This window comes from Myiozetetes cayanensis, unplaced genomic scaffold (assembly GCF_022539395.1).
Source record: "Myiozetetes cayanensis isolate MyiCay16 unplaced genomic scaffold, myiCay2020 scf3, whole genome shotgun sequence".
NCBI classification, from domain to species: domain Eukaryota; kingdom Metazoa; phylum Chordata; class Aves; order Passeriformes; family Tyrannidae; genus Myiozetetes; species Myiozetetes cayanensis.
This window is the reverse complement of record NW_026087521.1, coordinates 51,144,071-51,162,229: the sequence shown is the minus strand read 5'-3', so window position 1 is coordinate 51,162,229 and position 18,159 is coordinate 51,144,071. Positions and strand designations below refer to the sequence as shown.

General features: G+C 49.9%; 3 protein-coding genes across 5 annotated transcripts; 2 read left to right on the top strand and 1 right to left on the bottom strand.

The window, feature by feature from the left end:
• The first annotated feature begins 2,344 nt into the window (after positions 1-2,344).
• CBY1 (chibby family member 1, beta catenin antagonist) lies at positions 2,345-5,748 on the top strand. Of its 3 annotated transcripts, XM_050323585.1 has the most exons (5): positions 2,345-2,460; positions 3,199-3,339; positions 4,008-4,113; positions 4,198-4,313; positions 5,177-5,748. In XM_050323585.1, exons 2-5 carry the CDS (start codon positions 3,232-3,234, stop codon positions 5,255-5,257), a joined length of 411 nt encoding a protein of 136 aa, XP_050179542.1. In that variant the 5' UTR covers positions 2,345-2,460; positions 3,199-3,231; the 3' UTR covers positions 5,258-5,748. The 3 variants fall into 3 exon arrangements, with proteins under 3 accessions (XP_050179542.1, XP_050179539.1, XP_050179540.1); XM_050323582.1 differs by lacking the exon at positions 2,345-2,460 and having other exon boundaries at positions 3,009-3,339; XM_050323583.1 differs by lacking the exon at positions 2,345-2,460 and having other exon boundaries at positions 3,065-3,309.
• A 120-nt stretch (positions 5,749-5,868) lies between these two features.
• TOMM22 (translocase of outer mitochondrial membrane 22) lies at positions 5,869-7,766 on the top strand. The gene is made up of 4 exons (XM_050323586.1): positions 5,869-6,033; positions 6,119-6,237; positions 6,538-6,655; positions 7,024-7,766. The coding sequence occupies exons 1-4, from the start codon at positions 5,923-5,925 to the stop codon at positions 7,096-7,098; spliced, it is 423 nt and encodes a 140-aa protein (XP_050179543.1). The 5' UTR covers positions 5,869-5,922; the 3' UTR covers positions 7,099-7,766.
• Positions 7,767-7,984: 218 nt separating this feature from the next.
• On the bottom strand, positions 7,985-18,006 carry JOSD1 (Josephin domain containing 1). Its single transcript, XM_050323579.1, has 5 exons — positions 17,936-18,006; positions 16,738-17,566; positions 11,991-12,119; positions 11,681-11,875; positions 7,985-10,395 (listed from the first exon to the last, which is right to left on the bottom strand). Exons 2-5 carry the CDS (start codon positions 16,920-16,922, stop codon positions 10,296-10,298), a joined length of 609 nt encoding a protein of 202 aa, XP_050179536.1. The 5' UTR covers positions 16,923-17,566; positions 17,936-18,006; the 3' UTR covers positions 7,985-10,295.
• Positions 18,007-18,159: the final 153 nt, after the last annotated feature.

Genomic DNA, 18,159 nt, shown 5'->3' with positions numbered 1-18,159 from the left:
CAGCTCTTGTCTCAGTATCTACCTGATGTGAGCAGAGAAACAGCTATGAAAAGCTGCTGCCAGAATAGCCCAGGAGGTTAGTGCAGCAAGGAAATTCCACAGCATTTTTCAAGGAAATGGAGTCTGGCAAGAAGTGAAACTTAGTAAAGCCATGCCAAAGAAGAAAGATTCCTTAAGCAAATCACAGCGGAAATCAGACACTGAGCCTCTTTCTCTCAGTCTCCAGGAGAAGCTTTCTGAACTCTTGTTCACAAGCCCTACCAACGGTGAGATTATTCACTCAGGTATTACCCACCACGCACACAGCCATCAGGCACACACAGAAGGAAGCATTCATCCCATGTGCCAAAGTGGTGGGGTTGGCTGCCCGGCCCTTTCCGAGCCTCTGCTCCAGAGAATGAGGCTGTCAGGGAATCACAGTGAGACCCTGGATACATGAGACAGTTTAGTTTTACAGTAACTATAATGTATTCCTTCAATACTCATCCTGCTCAGTGCAAGGAGAACTCAGGCAACAAGTGGGCTGAAACACAGAGGTTTCTTCTAGGAAGGTGAACCTTACTCCCCCTGTGTTATTGGCAGGGCATGTCCTGACCAGAGCTTCTTGATATCTGTCATTTCTCCCCCTCCCGCCCCCACAATAAGAAATCCCTTAAGTATTTACAAAGAAAACATATGTGCCTTTGTCTTTGAGTATCTCAGGGAGATGTATCTCTCACCTGGAGCTCTTCAGGTCTGAGTATTTGTTTCTGAGAAACTCAGAAATTTTCAGTGCTTATAACAAATGGAAAAAACCGAAAGTGAGCGTTAAGATCTCAATCCCTCACAATCCTGTGTGGTCTTTGGCTCTTAAAAGCGCTCAGGATAGCTGCATTTTTTTTCAGTTCAAATTTCTAATTCCACATTCCCTCGGCTTTTCTTCCAAGGCTCTTGCCCTCATTTATCTGGACTTTCATCTTTCTTATCCAGTGTATGCACACATATATGGGCATTAAATGCTGATAGAATCCATGACTACTTCAGAAAGACCTTGCTCAGAATGGCAAGTTTTTATTCTACTTCTAAGGGTGTTGGTTTCCCCCCACACAATATAATTGCTTCTCTTATTGCAAAAATCACTGATTTCCAGTGCACAGACTCTGTTACACTGGGTCAGAAGGCCATTGTTTTTATAACATGTCCTGCAAGAAACAGACATTGCTTAACTGGACTACCAGAAGATAGTGCAGCACCAGAGATTTTTCTTGTCTCTAGATACCAGGTTTAATTGTGCTATCTTTCCAATTTTCATTCCAAGCGAGTCATTTTCTGGTTCACTTCAGGCAGGGTGCCAATTAAGCACTCTGAGAATGAAAGAGTGTTAGATTTTTTTTTCCTGGAGTATTAATACATGTACAAACCAAAGTAAAAGGTTGGTGATTTTCTTCGTCTCTCCTCCTTTTATCTGCCTGCTCCCCCTCCTTTTTTTTTTCTTCTTTTCTTTATTGTTCCCTTTTAACTAAAGTTAGCATCTTAGTATCTCATTAATCTAAAATTCTCAGGAAAGCCCCAGGAAGTCCTCAACAGAAGCTTTTCTAACAATGAAACAAGTAAATTCAGATTACTAAATTCTAACATATCAGAGAATTATTTTATGATTTAGGAATGGCATTTTGCCCCTGCAGTATAAAAAGTACTGGTGATATCTGCTACATACCCCTGCAGTTCATTTAAAATATTACCCAAACCAACTGCCACAGACACCTCCCATGGAATACAAGCCAGCAAGTAACACAATAAAACTAAATGTATTCCATCATGTGCTGAAAAGGGAGGACTTTGCAATGCGTGCAGAAAATCGGGACGCTGGGACTGCTTCAGAGAAAGGCATGTGAGGAGCTGCTGCTGTGAAGTCACTGTGCCTGGAGGTAAGAAAAGACTGGACGTGGCACTTGGTGCCATGGTCTGGTTGACACAATGGAGTTCAGTCACGGGCTGGACTCGATGATCTCAGAGGTCTTTTCCAACCTAATTGATTCTGTGGTTCTGTGTGATCCTTCCCTCTCCAGCTCCTCACCCATCATCCCCTGAACCCACGCAGTCCATGACTCCAGACCTCCTCCGCTTTTTCCCCATGTTCCCAAGCAAGGAGGGGTTCTCTGCCTAATGGCGTATAGGTATTTATCTGAAAAACAAACCACCCCAAACCATTTTAGAAAGTCTTCCAACTGACTCAAGCGTTTTCGGGAGGGAGTGTTAGGGAGAGCGCGGACAGCACACCACAACTTTGAAGCTAGAAGAGCCCCAGTCCCTCCGCGCCGGCCACTCCGCCCCCGTCTCCCCCCACCACGGGAGGCGGAGCGGGCCGGCGGATCCCGTCGCCACGGCAACGCGGCGGCCGCAAACCGCTCCCGGGACACGCGGCGGATCCCACCGGGGACGGACGGGGAGCGCCGGGACCCGGCGCGGCACAGCGGAGAGGTGCGGCCCCCCCGCCACTGAGGCGCAGCCCGATGGAACAGGCCGGCCCAACCGCCCCCGCAGCGCGGGGCTGACCCTACCACTGCTGGGCGGGGGTGTTCCTCATCGGTTCTGCTCTCGCCGAGCTTGTTGCTTTCGCTAGTGAGATGCCGGGAGGGAAAACAGAACAAAGGAGCATCCCGGTGGCGGCCCATGCGGGGAATAACGCCCTGCGGTGCTCCCCTCGCAGCTCCTCGGCGTGCCCGTAGGGTGGTACGGCCCGTGCCCAGCCAGTGCCGGGGGACACCGCGCGGCGCGGGGGATACCGGCCGAGGGGAGGGGGCGCAGGAGGGGAGGGGAGGGGACACAGGTGAGGAGAGGACACAGGTTGGGAGGGGGCACAGGTGAGGGCTGGGGGGGCTGTGACGCTTTGCACCCTCCATCCCCCATCCCGGCTTGTTCACGTGCAGCAGAGGTGCGAGGGAGGGGCCCGTGGAGGGCCGGTGCTACCGGGCAGCGGTGGCGGGTGGGCAGTTTTAGGTACCCACCCAAACCGCCATCTCGGCCTCCCTGAGAGCCAGGGGGACACTGCCTGGGGAGAAAGGGTGTGGGGGCTGGTGTTGGGTGGAAACCGGACAGCATCAGAGGTAGAAAATGGGCGGCCGGAGGAAACTTCGCCCGTGCCAACGCAGCCTCCTTGTCACGTCGGTTCTCCTGTCCCACAGCCTCAGACCAGCCAAGTCCCTCCCGCTCTTTCAGGGAGCCCCGTGCAAGCCTGGCCAGCAGCGCGGGATGCCCCTGTTTGGGAACTCCTTCAGCCCGAAGAAGACCCCCCCTAGGAAATGGGCCTCGCTCACCAACCTGCACTTTGTGAGTCCCACTGCCTGTGGTTTGCTGCAGGTGCGCTTGCTTGGTGACCGGGGTGGGTGGCTCCTGCTGTGAGTACCATCACCCTTACAAGAGCTCACAGCTTGTGGGAGAGGAAAAGGTTCTTCACCCAGAGGGGGTCAGGCACTGGAACAGGCTCCCCAGGGAAGTGGTCATGGCACCAAGCCTGACAGAGTTCAAGAAGCGTTTGGACAACACTGTCAGGCATGTAGTGTGATTCTTGGGGCTGCCCTGTGCAGGAGCAGGAGTTGGACTCGATCCCTGTGGGATCCTTCCAACTCAGGATATTCTCTGATTCTTGCTGTACTGCCCTCTTCCTGCAGTGCAGCACCATTTCTGATCATCATATATGAACTATATGACTATATATGAAACTAGGAATAGCTCAGGGAAGGATCATTGTTACCCCACACGGAATCCAGAACTGTTTCACTGAAAACTTCTCACCAGTGTTCTCCAAGCCCAGGGAGATGAGTGTGTGTTTGGGTGGGAGAAAGGGCAGGGATGGTAGTGAGAGAAGCCGGTTCTCTACTGCAGCAGTACATGACCAAAGCAGGATTCCAGGATCCAGGGCCATTTGGACCAGCATCTTCCATTGGAATGCCAATCACTAAAAAATGGGAGAGCAGGGGTTAGTTTTGGAATTCTATGGAATACTGAGTGTGATCTTCTCCCTGCAGATGGATAGATCCACCCGTGAGGTTGAACTGGGCCTGGAGTATGGCACCCCCTCCATGAACCTTGCTGGCCAGAGCCTGAAGTTTGAAAACGGCCAGTGGGTGTCAGGTAGAGTGCAGCTCAGCTTGTTTTGGTCTGAAGTAGCCACGGTTGGCTGACAATCCATATTTTGACCTCTTTCTTTCCTCCCAGAATCAGGAAGCTTCACGGGGGATCGCAGGGAATTGCAGCGCTTGCGCAAACGAAATCAGCAGCTAGAGGAAGAAAACAACCTCCTTCGGCTGAAAGTGGATATTCTGCTGGACATGGTGAGTCTTCACCCTATTCCTGCCTGCCCATAGCAGTGGAGATGGCCAGGTGAAGGGCCCAAGTGAAGGGTGCTGGGACTGCTGAAGGAGGATGCTCCCACTGCACCTTGCTTTCTGCCTTACTCTGCTGTGCAACACTCATGTAACAGTGAAGTGACTGTGGGAGTAGAGCCTGATCTGGCTCTGTGAGGAGAGGGAAAGGTTCCCCCTGCACCAGAGCTTGTTGTGAATGCTGAAGCTGAAAAGAGGGGAGCCCCTGCAAGTGCCATGTCTCCTCTTTCCCTTTCTGCACAGAGTAGGGCATTTTTCTTGCCACTCTGGCCTCTACCCTAACCATGAAACTGATTTGTAGCCACCCTCTCTGGTCACAGAGGATTAAAGCTTCCATCTGCTGTCACGAGGGGCATGACATCTGTGCTGTGTTTAAACCTGTGGATGAAAGAATTCCCAAGCCCTAAATGAACCACATTCAGCCCTATCTTAAGATCACAACTTTTGTGCTTAAAATCTGGAGAGACTTTCAGTGAAAAAGAACACGTGTATTCTCAGTCTATTAACTGATTTAGCCTTTTTGTCAGTCCGGACAAATACTCGTTCCTTTATTTTTCCTTCCTTACTCTTCACGTTTTGAAACTGGCAAGTGGTTTTTGTGGCTGGAGCACTTAGCAGAAACCCTAGCTGCCGTCCAGGTTTTCTAGGCAATCTCAGTGAAGTGTGGCATGGCAGCTTCCCCTTTGCTCAACAGGAACAAATTCCCTTCTGCAGGTCCTGGCTTGCAGTGGTAAATCTCAGCTGTGCTGTGAACTCAGAGAAGCCTCACAAGCTTTTAGCTCACTCATGTCATCATTTGCTGTGCGTTGCAGCTCTCCGAGACCACCGCTGAGTCCCACCTGATGGAGAAGGAGCTGGAGGAGCTGAAGCAGCACAGCCGGAGGAGGAAGTGAAGAAGAGGTGGCTGGAGAGTGGGGCTGGCTCTGGGTCTTGGCCCACAGGATGCCAGGGCTGGCTTGGGCCTCCCAGCCACATTGATACTGTGTGTAGGTACTTTGTTTCATGAGACCACGAGTGACGAGATGCCTCCAGTGTTGTGCAGTGCCAAGATGCTGCTGATGGGTGGTTTGGCACCACACCACTGTTAAACTTAACATGTTTTTTCTCAGAGCACTTTACCTTGCTGCGTTTCCTCACCGCAGCCCAGCATAGGTACTCTCCTCTCCAAGGCAGCCGGACAAGGGCAGTGGAGAAGATCCCTCTCCACGCGGGCTCCTCCTTGCCTTAAGAAGGCAGGGAAACCCCTGCCCCCTCTAGCCTGTCCCCCCACGGAGAGCCCGCGGAGGGTCGTACAAGCCTCACCGCCTGCCTTGGGCGAGCAGGATGCTGGAGTTGCTCGTTCTCGAGGGTTTTGCATATTTTACATAAAACCTCGCCTTTAAAACCCGGCTGTGTGGGTGTCTGTGTCGGGTCTCGCTGCGCTGGGGGCCGGGCGGGGGGGCGGCCATCGTTCCTCCGCGCCGCCAGGGGCCGCTGCCTCGCCCGGGCCGGGCGGCGAAAGGGCCGCCCCCTTCCGGAGGCGCTGCGCCCGCCGCCCCCTCCGTCCTGTGTGGTGGCGATGGCGGCCGCGGCGTCCCTGTCCCCGGAGGAGCTGCTGCCCAAGGGCGGCGCGGGCAAGGCCGAGGAGCTGGAGGACGAGCTGGAAGAGGAGGAGGAGGACGACGAGGAGGTATCGGGGCGGGCGGCGGGCCGGGCGGGCGCGGTGACCCCGCGGGGCCGGGCGGCGGGGCCTGACGCGCTGTTGCCGCCCGCAGCTGGACGAGACGCTGGCGGAGCGGCTGTGGGGGCTCACGGAAATGTTCCCCGAGAGCGTGCGATCGGCGGCCGGGGCCACGTTCGACCTGTCGCTGATGGTAGCGCAGAAGATGTACAGGTGAGGGGGCGGCGGGAGCCCCTCGGAGCGGGCCCGGCGGGCGCAGCGGGGCGCAGGGCGGCTTTGGCCGCGGGTGGCGCAGTGCGGGGCCGGCAGGCAGCGGCAGGACCGCGCTTTTTGTTTCTGAGCGGCGCGGGAGGGCGGGGGTAGGGGGCCACCCGGAGCTCAGGGGTGGATCTGGGGGAAGGCTTTTGCCCTAGACACAGAAGGGAAGCTTGGGAAGGGAAGCGTGGGAAGGGAAGTGGGTAAGAAGTGGCTAAAGAGCTGATTCTAAATCCTAATGTTCTTTCTCCTTGCTAGAATCTCTAGGGCAGCTCTGTGGATTGGGACCACCTCCTTCATGATTCTGGTTCTTCCTGTCGTCTTTGAAACTGAAAAACTGCAGATGGAGCAACAGCAGCAGCTGCAGCAGCGACAGGTGAGGCAAGAATGGCCCAGCCCTCTCTCCTGGCCCTGCAGAGTCGGCTGGGGGTGCTGGTGCCTCCCGGTGACCAGCTGCTGGGGAGAGGAGTGCACTGTTACACACTGTGGCCTCATCCCTCCAGATTCTCCATCTGGATGTTCCAGTGGGACATTCCTGCCAATTCCCAGCATCAGGCTGATGGCAGTCTCTGGCAAGCACAACCTGGCTTTCTCCAGCTGAGACAGGCCCTGGAATAGCTGAAATAGGGGCTGTGGTCAGGCACTGACCTTGGCTGTGGCACCACCAGTACTCGTGGGAGGGGGGACATGGTGGGTATCCTTCATGTGTCCTTGAAGCCACCCAACCAATTGTTTTCCTTCCAGATCCTCCTTGGACCCAACACAGGGCTCTCAGGGGGAATGCCAGGGGCCCTGCCTCCACTGTCTGGAAAAATCTAAGTTGCGGAAGCTGAGTTGGATTCATATCAAGTGGGAAGACCTCGCGATTATGATATATTGAACTGTTGATTTGTTGGGTCAGGGCATTTTTTCCTTTTGTTTGTTTTTGGTTTTTGTTCTCCGTTGGGACATTGACCTGTTCATAACGAGGGGGGGAAGCCCCTCCTTTGGACCTGATGACGGTTCCTGTCTGCATCCCCCGCTCCTGTAGAAATCATGAGTATTTCCTTTTATTCAATCACTATGCCATAACCAGGTACAGACTTGGACTGGGGGAGCTCCTCTGCCAGCTTCCTTGCCCCTGCCCCCACCAAAACCACCCTGGGGCACAGGTCAGGCTTTGAAAAGCAGCAGAGAACAAATTCTTTTCTGCCTGATTCGGAGCTGAAGGACACCGGTGGCAGGAGGAGTGACTTTCGCAGCAGAGGAAGGAGGGGTGCAGATGGCAATCCATACCCCATGGAAAACACTCTTTGGGAAGATGTGTCTGCAGAAACACTTTCACTGTAGCTCTGTGTGTGTGTGAGAACGGAGGGAGCAGCAGGCCAGGTTTGAGACGATCACATCCACGCAGATTCTCTGCCTCATAAAGTAGAACTTCAGATATCAGCTGCGTATTTTTTTGTATGGAATATTAAATAAATCCGACCTGAGCAGTGTGATTTTAATAGATGTCCTTGAGGGAGGCTCAGTTCTTTCAGAGCTGCTGGGGGCTTTGTGGGTAGGGACCTCATTTTCACACACATTCTGGCAACGGGGAAGGGGCTGACATGGCTCTGTCACCCTCAGAGGGGTGGGGAAGCCTTGCATGGGTTAAGGGAGGTGTCAGGGAGGTGCTCAGCACTAGTGACCGACGGTCAAGGTTCTTAACTCACAGAAAGGTGGTGGTTTTATAACCAAAGAAAAAAATTTATTTATCCTTTACATACTTTGTTACAGAACAATTCAGTTGAACATACAGAGGTGATAGGACATTTATATGGAAACATTTTTTTTTTCCATTTTTAATATTTGGTTAAACAAAATACATCTCTGTAAACAAACCCAAGACAAGGCTCTAACAAAACCAAACAAGCAAAAAAAACAAACAGGGGCTTCCCCACTCCTGAGTGGTGGGACTGGACCAGCTCACCCACCCTTGGGCATGGCAGCCTCACCTCCCGCAGGGGTGTGATCGTACACTCCCTTTACCTGAGCAGCTGGATCACACTGTTTCCCCGCCCTGGGAAAGCAGCTGACGTACAAGGAGAGGAAAGTAGCCCCAAAGTACTTTAAAACATCTTTGCATATTGTGCACTGATCCATTGGCTTGCAGTTTCCATGCAAACAGGGTTTTTCTCCAAAGTGCAACTTATATCAGCACAGAAAACGTTGCTGTTGAGATTTAATTTTTCCCCTCTTGAAGAAATGGCTTCAAGTCAGGAGCAGAATGCCTGCAGGCTGCACATCCTGCCTGGAAAGTGTTTAAAAACTCTGCCAGCTGGTATTGGTCATTGGAATGTGTTACGAAATAGGACTTTTTAAAACGGTAAGAGCCGTTTGCCCTTTACTGTGGGGGGCTGTGCTCAAAGGACTGCAAAACAGTGCTTGCCAGATGTCCAGGGGGCAGTGAACACCATCGTCCCATCCTCATGTGGCCTCTCTGTTGGGAAGGTGCCATTTTGGTGGTCTCGGTTTCAAGCACCCACTCATGCACTTGCAGAGCTCTAAAGAGAAAAATAACTGAGAAAAGATCATTACAAACCCTCCTTTCACCAGCTCAAACATCAGTAATGAGACCTTCCAGCACGATGGAGCAGGATCCTTTGAGCTCCATCAGGTCCCAGAGGTTGCTGTTCCCTCAAAAGAGGGAAGCAAACAGCAGCTCAGACAGGAAGTGCTAAACACAATGAAGTCCATTCCAAATTCAGCATTAACACCTCCTGCTGTGGAAGGCATGGCTGAGCTGCAGCTCGCCTGGGTGACTGGGAACCAGCCAGGATTCCACTTAAGAGTCTTCATGTTTAGTCACTCCCACAGAACACAGGAAAAAGCAATTAATCCATTAATGGAATGTTTGTCAGCCAACGCTAAAGGGGCGATTGGTTCAATTACCAAGCTGGGGTGTCTCTAATGCCTGAGAGTTCTGGTGGACCCTCTGCAGCTCTCACACAAGTGGCTACTGTGAAAGGGCAAAACTGACTGTTAAGAAGGCTTCCCTCCTCAGCCCATTTTTATAACTTGACCTGTTTCTGGCACATTTCACGTGACATTCCTGACTGTGGGCTAGGCTTCTGAAGAGGGAAATAAATGGGAATGAAATTTCTCTTCAGCTTTATTCCTCTCTCCAACCAGCCTCTAAACTACTGAGTGACCATGCAGAAAACCAAAATATGTGTTAAAAAATAAAACAAAATAACTTCCCCCCTCCCCCCACCACCACAGCATGAAGAAACCCAAGCAGACTATGGCTTCTCTCCAGTCCAGAAACTTGATACTCCTCAGCCTGTGCCTGCTGTTTCCATGTCACCTTAGCCAGCCACACGCTGCCAAACAACCGCTCACCACATACATAAATCCCTGGAGACACTGGGGAAGAATCCTCTAGCTACCCGAAGAATTTCTTGGAAGATGACACTGCTTTTATTATTGTTTCCTAATTTCTGGCACAAACCAGCCCTAAGAAGCAGAGGGTCGTGCTGAGCACCGTACCATTCCTAGTGTTTTGAGTGTCCTGAGAGACCCTTAGGAATTGCAAATGTCTTCATGGTGACTTGTTTTGGAGGGAGAGACTTGTGAAGAGATGGCAGCATGCTCGGCCCCTGCTCCTCCCTGGCAAGCCCTGGACAGGGCTGGGCCCCACCATACACAGCCCTGAGCCACGTGGGGAAAGGGAGGCCAGAGGTTTCCAGGCACCCTCGCCCCCAGCCCAGTTTTAAAGAGCACGATGCCTTCCCGCTGGCCAAAGGGCACACAGCTCATCCACCTTGTAATTGAAGTGATTGGCTTCCAGTTTCCTCCACTCTGGCCTTAATTCTTCCCCACCCACCACCCCCAACGTCCTGCGCCATTGCCCTATTGCACCAAGGAAGGAAGAGAAGAGCCTAACAAAGGAAATTCCAGGCAAGAAGAGTCGGGGCACCCATTATCCAGGTTTTAGGACATCAGGAGTTTGGTAAAGGGGAAGAGCTGTAGTGGGAGGACAGAGTCGGTCCAGGTCACACGTCAGCTCTCCAGGTCTGATGTGCTTCCACCTCCTCTGGCACCACCAGTAGGAGTTCACAGTTCTTTCCTCTCAGCTGGTGTTTCAAAAATTTCCTATTGTGAAGAGAAATAGAAATAAGTGCTACTGAATATAGAACTCTATCATCTTCTACAACAACTAAATGCAACCACCTCTGCCCAGAAAACTATCTCAGAATCAGACAGACATTATCTTAATCTCAGAAGAGAGAAGTCTATATAGATGTCACTTTCCAAGGTAGCAAAAATAGAATTAAAACCAAGTTCAATTTCTTCAGATTTCCAAGATCAAGAATCCCACTGTAATTTAAAATAATTCCAACATATCTGGGAACACTTGCAATAAAAAACAGCCCATCATTTAGATGTCCTTATCACAGATCATAGCAGAAGTGTACCACCTGGTCATCTGACATGATTTGTTAGCCCCTTTCTGCCCCTCAGCTTTTTCTAATACCAAACTTGGATTACTTCCAATAAATCTGAAAGTCAAATCAATGTTTTCTCTGATACCTTTTGTTCCAGTTTTCCAAAACTCCCAATATAGAAAGCCCATATTTACTGCTGAAGAACAATACACCCAGAATAAAATCCACCAGAACCTCTGCACAGTAGTTCCATAAAAACACTCCAGTCTTTCTTTATCCCAGAAATTCACAGAAGGCTGACATTCCCTTTACCAAGACTTCAGTGGCACAGTCAGTTCTGCAAATACTGCTGATGTGCAATCCCTATTTTACAACAAGTCTGATCAGGACAGGAAGGCTGCCAGTAGGATTCACAACATGATGGAATGTAAGCTAAACAACAACCAAGAGCAGGTGAGACTTTATAAAGCATTTACAGCAACTATCTCATGTTAAGATTAAAGAGGGAAGAGGAGCCAAGCCAGAAGGGCAATATATGCTTACATAAGAAAGTGATTTCTAAAAAACAGCTCTCACTGCTGTCAGGGATAAGGCTGCACCTTTAGTCTGGAAAGCCTTTTATTGGGAACATACAGATTGTTACTAAAGAGGCAAAGAATGCTGACTCTCACATTCGAGGAGGCAGTAGGGCACAGCACATCTTGTTGCAGGGGTCACCCACTAATACCAGACTTGGCGTCTACCTTTACCAGTAATGACAGAGCCAGACACCTAAGAGGCCAAGTCAGGCCCTCCTGAGCTCACAGAGATTGCCACTGCTGAAAGCATTTCCCTAGCTCTGCCCAAACAGGGCATAAATCCAAGCTGGAGGCACAAGAAAGTTATTACTCTCAAATATTTACTACTGAAGGTCAACCATACATGTTTCAATCGCTAACTGTTTAAGGACACATTTCTCACCTCCAACAGGGAAAGCTTTGAGGAAATCCTACCTGAGCTCACTTTCACCTCCAATCCACTCGGGCACCTTGAGCTTGGAGTCAAGGTTGTAGTAGGTGCCTCCCACCTCCCGGACACAGATCCAGTGCTGTCGCTTGAGGGGAAGCTTCAAGGGGCCCCAGCAAAGGCTGGAGGGCAGATTCATGATGAAGCCCATCACGTTAGACAGGGCAATGGCATTAACATCCCTGAAAGAGTGCAGATAACAAGACAGCAGTAAGATTATGTTCTGGTGCTTTCAGTTCAATCTTTCTCATTTTCACAAACAGCAGCCACCTCCAGAATTACACAAGTTGTCAGTACCTGCGCTTGTCCCACCAAACCGCCTCGTAGCCTTTGGTCTGAAGGGCTGCCATGATCACGTTCACATCATAGTTCCCGTTTCCCAGCATGCTCTTCTTGTGGGGGGTCACCATGGTGTTGGGAGACAGCCTGCAAACAGAACAGGGGGCTACTCTAGCAGGTGTTTGCCGAACCTGTATTCTACAGCCACAAAACGGCTACTTGCTGTACAACCTGAAGGCCATTTTCGGGGGTGGTGTTTAAACACAAACTGTTCCATTCCCCCTTTTCATTCATCAAAGGGGCTGAGGGGACTAAGTAATGAATTAAAAATAACTTTGGTGTACAAAGCTTCCAAAGGTCCTACCTTTGATGCAAAAGAGATCACAAAGCTTTCCCCCCCCACACTCCCTTGAACTGGTACTTCTGAAGGATGCTTCAATTATGATTTTTCCTCAATTCACCGCTGGAGTAAATGCCAGTTTGCCTTTTAGGACAATGGCTATTACAATTCTGAGAGTTCAACAGTCAACACCAGTCTTGAAGACCGGATGAGAAAAAGAGACAGGGGAAGTTGGATGTAGAAAAGGTTGTTCTCCCCACCCTCCCACTGGTAAATGAAAGAAGTATTCAGACACAAAGCTGTGCAGACATTTGCGGCTGGGAGCTTTCTAAAGCACTGCTTTTACTAGATGGTAAAAAAATATCTGTTGCTGTAGGTAACTAAACAGATAATCCTGTTGTGAACAAATCTCTTCAGCTTTGACCTATAAGCTTGCTTAGACATCACTTCCATTACTACAGCATCTAAAAATGCAGAACCACAGTCTATCATGTTCATCTAATCATAGAATATCCTGAGCTGGAAGGGATCCACAGGGATCATCAAGTCCAAGTCCTGGCCCCCATAGGACTGCCCCAAGAATCACACCATGTCATTGAGAGCATTTTCCGAATGCTGCTTCAACTGTCAGGCTTGGCGCTGTGGCCACTTCCCTGGGGAGCCTATTCCAGTGCCTAATCACACTCTGGTTGAAGAACCCTTTCCTAATATCCAACCGAAATCTCCCCTGCCACAGCTTCATGCCATTCCCTTAGGTCCTGTCACTAGTCACCAGAGAGGAGAGATCAGTGCCTGCCCCTCCACTTCCCCTTACGAGGAAGATGTGGACTGCCATGAGGTTACATGCAAAAATAGAAGACGGCCTTTCCACAGCTTCAGATAATGGATGTGAGACACAAAATATGGAGATGGGTGGCAAAAAAACCCATTATCCACTTTTATTGTTTTATGTACCCCCCTCCAAGAAATTTTGTAAGGAGGGAAAATGATGATGGGATGTATTATGATGAAGATGACAGCTGGAAAACCAAGCACAGGAGAAACTGGGAGCAAAGAACAGCAAGGTCATGCAATGCCAATCCAAAGAAAGTCAAGCCTGAGATCAGTTCTGTTGTAATGAGTTGCTCATTTGATTGGTAAGGACTTCCTTAGTTCTGCTGGTGCAAGGTTCAGATTTCACATCATCCAAACACCCACATTTTACCTGCCTCTCCCTCCTGTCAGCTCCACCCCCCAAAACTCCTAATGTTCTTGCACGTTTTTCTCTAGGCCTTTAGCACAGTGCACATTCTGCAGGCATATTTCATCCAGTGAAAATCCCTCAGCCCTTCTGCATTCCTGCCCTGACAGCATAAGGCATTTGACAAGAAGAAGAAGAAAGCAGTGGCTTTCAAGGTCTGAAGACAGGTAGCTTTTGGCTTCAGCTGTGTTTTCCTTCACTGGAGCAGACTGCAGCAAAACAGCATTCTCCCCACAGGAGGGTGGGGAGGACTTGACTATAGAAGGGAGAAAAGCCCACAACACCATGGCAAGAGGAAAAGCTGTTAATATCCACCATGGGGCATTTCCGAGTAAGGCAGTGACATTTTCAGAGATTCATGGTCTCCAGTCTCCAAAGCTGTGCTGAATTTTACTGGTCAGAGATGCAACTGTAGCTTGTCAGAGCTCTTCCAGCATCTCCATAAGGCAAGATCACTTCACTACAACTAATTCCTCAAGATCATTGCTTCACCCTAACTCATGAGCACCAGCGAGCTAGGAAAGCCTTACAATTACGAAAGCCCTTTGGGTTACAGGAGCGTCCTCTCCTTGCACCGTATTCCAGATAAAAGTTTGAGAGCCGAAAGAACACATTTATCTTTGCTCCTTCATATAACTTGCAGAGCCCCAGAAATGAGAAGAGACCAGGAGAGGTGACACTCTCAAAGAAGTGGCACCTGTGAGCAAACCTGCACCAAGAATTGCCTCAAGATCACTACCCACACACACACCTAAGTAGGGTCCACACTCATCAGGTGAAGTATTCTATTACATAAGGAATTAATTTGCCTCCCTCAAAATTGTTGTTTGGGGTTTTTCAGGGTTTTTTTGTGGGGGGAGGGGGTGGCGTTTGTTTTGGTTGGGGTTTTGGTTGGTTGGTTGGTTGGTTTTGGTGGGGTTTTGTTGTTGTTGTTGTTTTGTGGGGTTTTTTGGTGGGGTTTTTTGGTGGGTTTTTTTAATCTAGACACTGAGCTGAGAAAGACTGACAAATCTGGACATAAATCCAGGTAATGTCAGTCAGAAACTTTCATCAACATATTGTCTTAACACAAGGGGCTTCAAGATTCCTGTATGCAGCTGTCTTTCCTAATCAGGTCTCAATACACAGACTGCAGTGAAGCGAAGAGATTTTGTTTGTATCTCCACGCAACACTTGTAACAGGCAACTTATTTCCTGCAATAAAAGCCAGAGGAACATCAAGAAGGTATTTCTTGTATGAAAGAAAAGGGAAGGACTACAAAATCAGAGGGGTGCCTGGAGCAAGTTTTGGCAGGCTCTTGAGATGATAATCATCAAGCCTGGCCTTCCACAATAGGATGCAGCAAAAGGGAAGCTAATGATTAAGCGATGTGGTTCAATCATTCTCCAAGGGATGTGGTAAAAGCTACAGAAAGCTTAAGTTTACTTGTGATTTCATTACCTTGCCAACACTGGGTTTAAAAATCAAACTGCAACATTTTTGTAGCTTACTAAAAATATTCATCAGTCCTTTATCAACATACAGAATATGATAAGACCCAGAGAAGAAAAGAGACATATCAAAGGCAACTAAATCCACTCTTCTTACAGGCAAATCAGAGTGCTATACATAAAGCAGTAACCCAACAGAAATGGAAAGGCAGTGGCAATTCTTACACATAGCTTACAGCTCATCCATTTCCAACAGGAAATCCACATATATCTCCATACCGCCACAGGGCTGAATCAATCTGTCTATCTTCATCTGAATATTAGGAAGGAACACCACCAGGTTGGACTCAAAAACAAACTCTCCCTTCTATGGCAAGAGGTCGACCAAGATTAACATCCCATTTCTTTCTAAGAGGTTTCATGCTGTACACTAATTCTGTCTCACCAAGCCCAACAAAAGCCAACTAATTAGATCATCACACTCCTACAAAAGGAACTGCCTTGTTTGCTTCAGGCCAAGAGCAATCCAGCTGTGATTAAGATTCTGACAATTGCTGCTCTGGAACAAAACCACAGTGTCTTTACACTGGACAAAGAGTGCCTTGACCCTGCCATGGACCAGCAGGAATTTTATCTACAACACTGTTGTAAATAGCATTTCAATCTGATGTTTGCTACTGTCCATTCCCACATTTCTTTTGCCAAAGACAGGCATGAGTCAAGCACCAGTTCCATAAATCTGCCAGTTTTCAGGAGAGCGGTGACAGGTGCACAGCTCCCAGCTCATCAGCACAGGGTGCGACAACTGCCTTGTCCCACAGTACCTACGTAACCACTGCCATGACGTGGGATTTCCTACCTGTCCCAAACACAAGATGCTGTCAACTGCTGAGCATAGCCTATGCGACTTACAGCATCTGCAGGTTGAGCATCAAAGAACCCTTCTCCTCTGTGATTACTTAGCTCCACCAATGAAAGATCACTAGAATTTTTAAAGGCACACAGAGGACAATTTCCACAAAGCATTGAAACAGCATAAAATAAACACTGAGCAAAGTATGAGCTATGGCACAGGCTACATTAATAATTTACATTCATCCTTGTAAAACTCAAAACCACTTTATTAATTACTGGAAGCTGTTGGGAAACATTTAGCAATGCCACAGAAAATGGGGATCCAGCTACTGAAATTAAATCAGGGTCTTGCTGCATGGAAAAAAAGACATAATATTTGAAGACCTTCACTGAACCACTTAAATAAGGAGTCACTCATTTGGCAAAGCTCCTAATTTCCAAAAATCTTAGAAGTGTTGTGATACTAAGTGAATTTTTATGATGACCCATTAGTCATTTCTGCTGCCTTCATTCTCCCAAGGGAATCCCCAAATCTGTTATTATCATCAAGATAACATATACAAGTCAGGGGCAAAACCATGGAGGATGGGTAAAAGAGGCATTAAGGTGGGTAGGGAAGAAGACAGCAGTCCAACGGTATCCATGACAGCATCTGCAATAAAGCTCTTGGACCCAAAACTGGCAGCCAGAGTAAGTTAAGAAACAAGTAAAAAAAAAAAAGAATTTCTGAACGGAGGAAAAGAAAAAGGACTGGGTATAAAAAAGAAAATACATTCATCTCAAAGCAGTGGCATAGTCTGAACCCCTCCTTTTCTCTGCATTTCCCCAAATAAGACCTGAAAATTCCTCCAATTAACAGAGGAAAAGGGGAGCTACCACCAATACAGAGAGTATCCTACCTCTGGAAAATCTCCTGCAGGGTTTCCCTGGTGAAGGCGTTGCTGTCCTGGAAGACATTGTTGAGGGCATGGAGGGCGCACAGCTCCCTGCGCTGCTTCTCATGGTAAATGTGCAGTGGCGGTGGCTGGGGTGGCTCTGGTGATTCTGATTTGGTCTTGTCACCTTTCCATGGCACGCAACTCATTTTCTCGATGGGTGGATGTGGAGTAGTTGGTGAGAAATGAAGGAGGCTGAAGTTTCTGCCTCCACAGTCAAAACAGTAGCCCACTGCCCCTTTCTTTGGTGAGCTAGTGCTGCTTCCAGCTCACAAACCCTCCTCTTGTGCTTCAGTTTATTCAGTAATTCCCTCTGACAGCTGGTTTTAGAAACCACATGAAGATCTGCAACATATTTTTCCTCCCTCCTCCCATACCCCATAAAATGTAGTACTTCGCCTCCCCTTCACAGAAAACAACAAAAAAAAAAAAAGAAAAAAAAAAGGAAAAAAAACCAAAACCGATTCCCCTTAGTGTCTAGGTACCAGCTGAAATTTATCACATCGTTCCTTTTCTTCCATCTCCTTTGGTCTACAGTGACAGTAAAAGGCTACTCAGCGCAGGTAAGGAGAGGCCCACCCCAAAGTGCCAAAGTGGAGAAGAAAGCCAGCGCCGGGTGCTGCCTATGGGGGCACAGCGTGGTTAAGCACTTATCAGCTGCATTCCTCCATTCCTTCGGGAACGACGGAATCCAGGCAGGAAGATGCCAACAGCTCGGGAAAGGAAACCGCTTCTTGCTAGGCGGAGAAGCTCAAGTCCAGGCTGCGGGGAAGGCGATTCCTCACAGGTCACCCTGCGCTCCGACAAAGGGAAGTCTCCGTTAGCAACGGGAGGAGGCGGCACAAAGCCCGTGGGAGGGAGGGGAGCACAGGCGGACCAGCCCCACGGCCTGCCCCGCACCTTCCCATCTCGGCCCTCCCCACCCTGCGCCCTCACAACCACTACCACAACAACAAGGGCAGCGGTCGCCTCCCACTGCCGAGGCCCAGCGACCCCCGCAGCCCACCGCGCTGAGGAGAGGCCCCCGCCTGAGCCCTCCCCAGTCCCTCGGGGCTCGCGGCCGGGCCGAGGCACCCGCCCTTCCCCTCGGGGGGGCCCCTCCGGGCCGGGCCGTGGCTGGGCCGGGCCGGTCCCGCCGCCTCCTCCTCCTCCTCCTCCTCACCGCCCGCTCGGCCCCTCGGGCCGCCCCGCGCCGGCGCACGCGCGCGCCGCACCGCGCTCGCGCCGCTCTCGAGAACGCACACGCGCGCGGAACACCCACCCGCCTACCGCACGCGCCGACCGCCGCGCGCAGACGCGGCTCCGCCCCCTCTGACGTCACTCCCGAAAGAGCCGGGACACGGCCGAGCGCGGTTCCACCGCCCGGCGAACAAACAAACGCGAGTC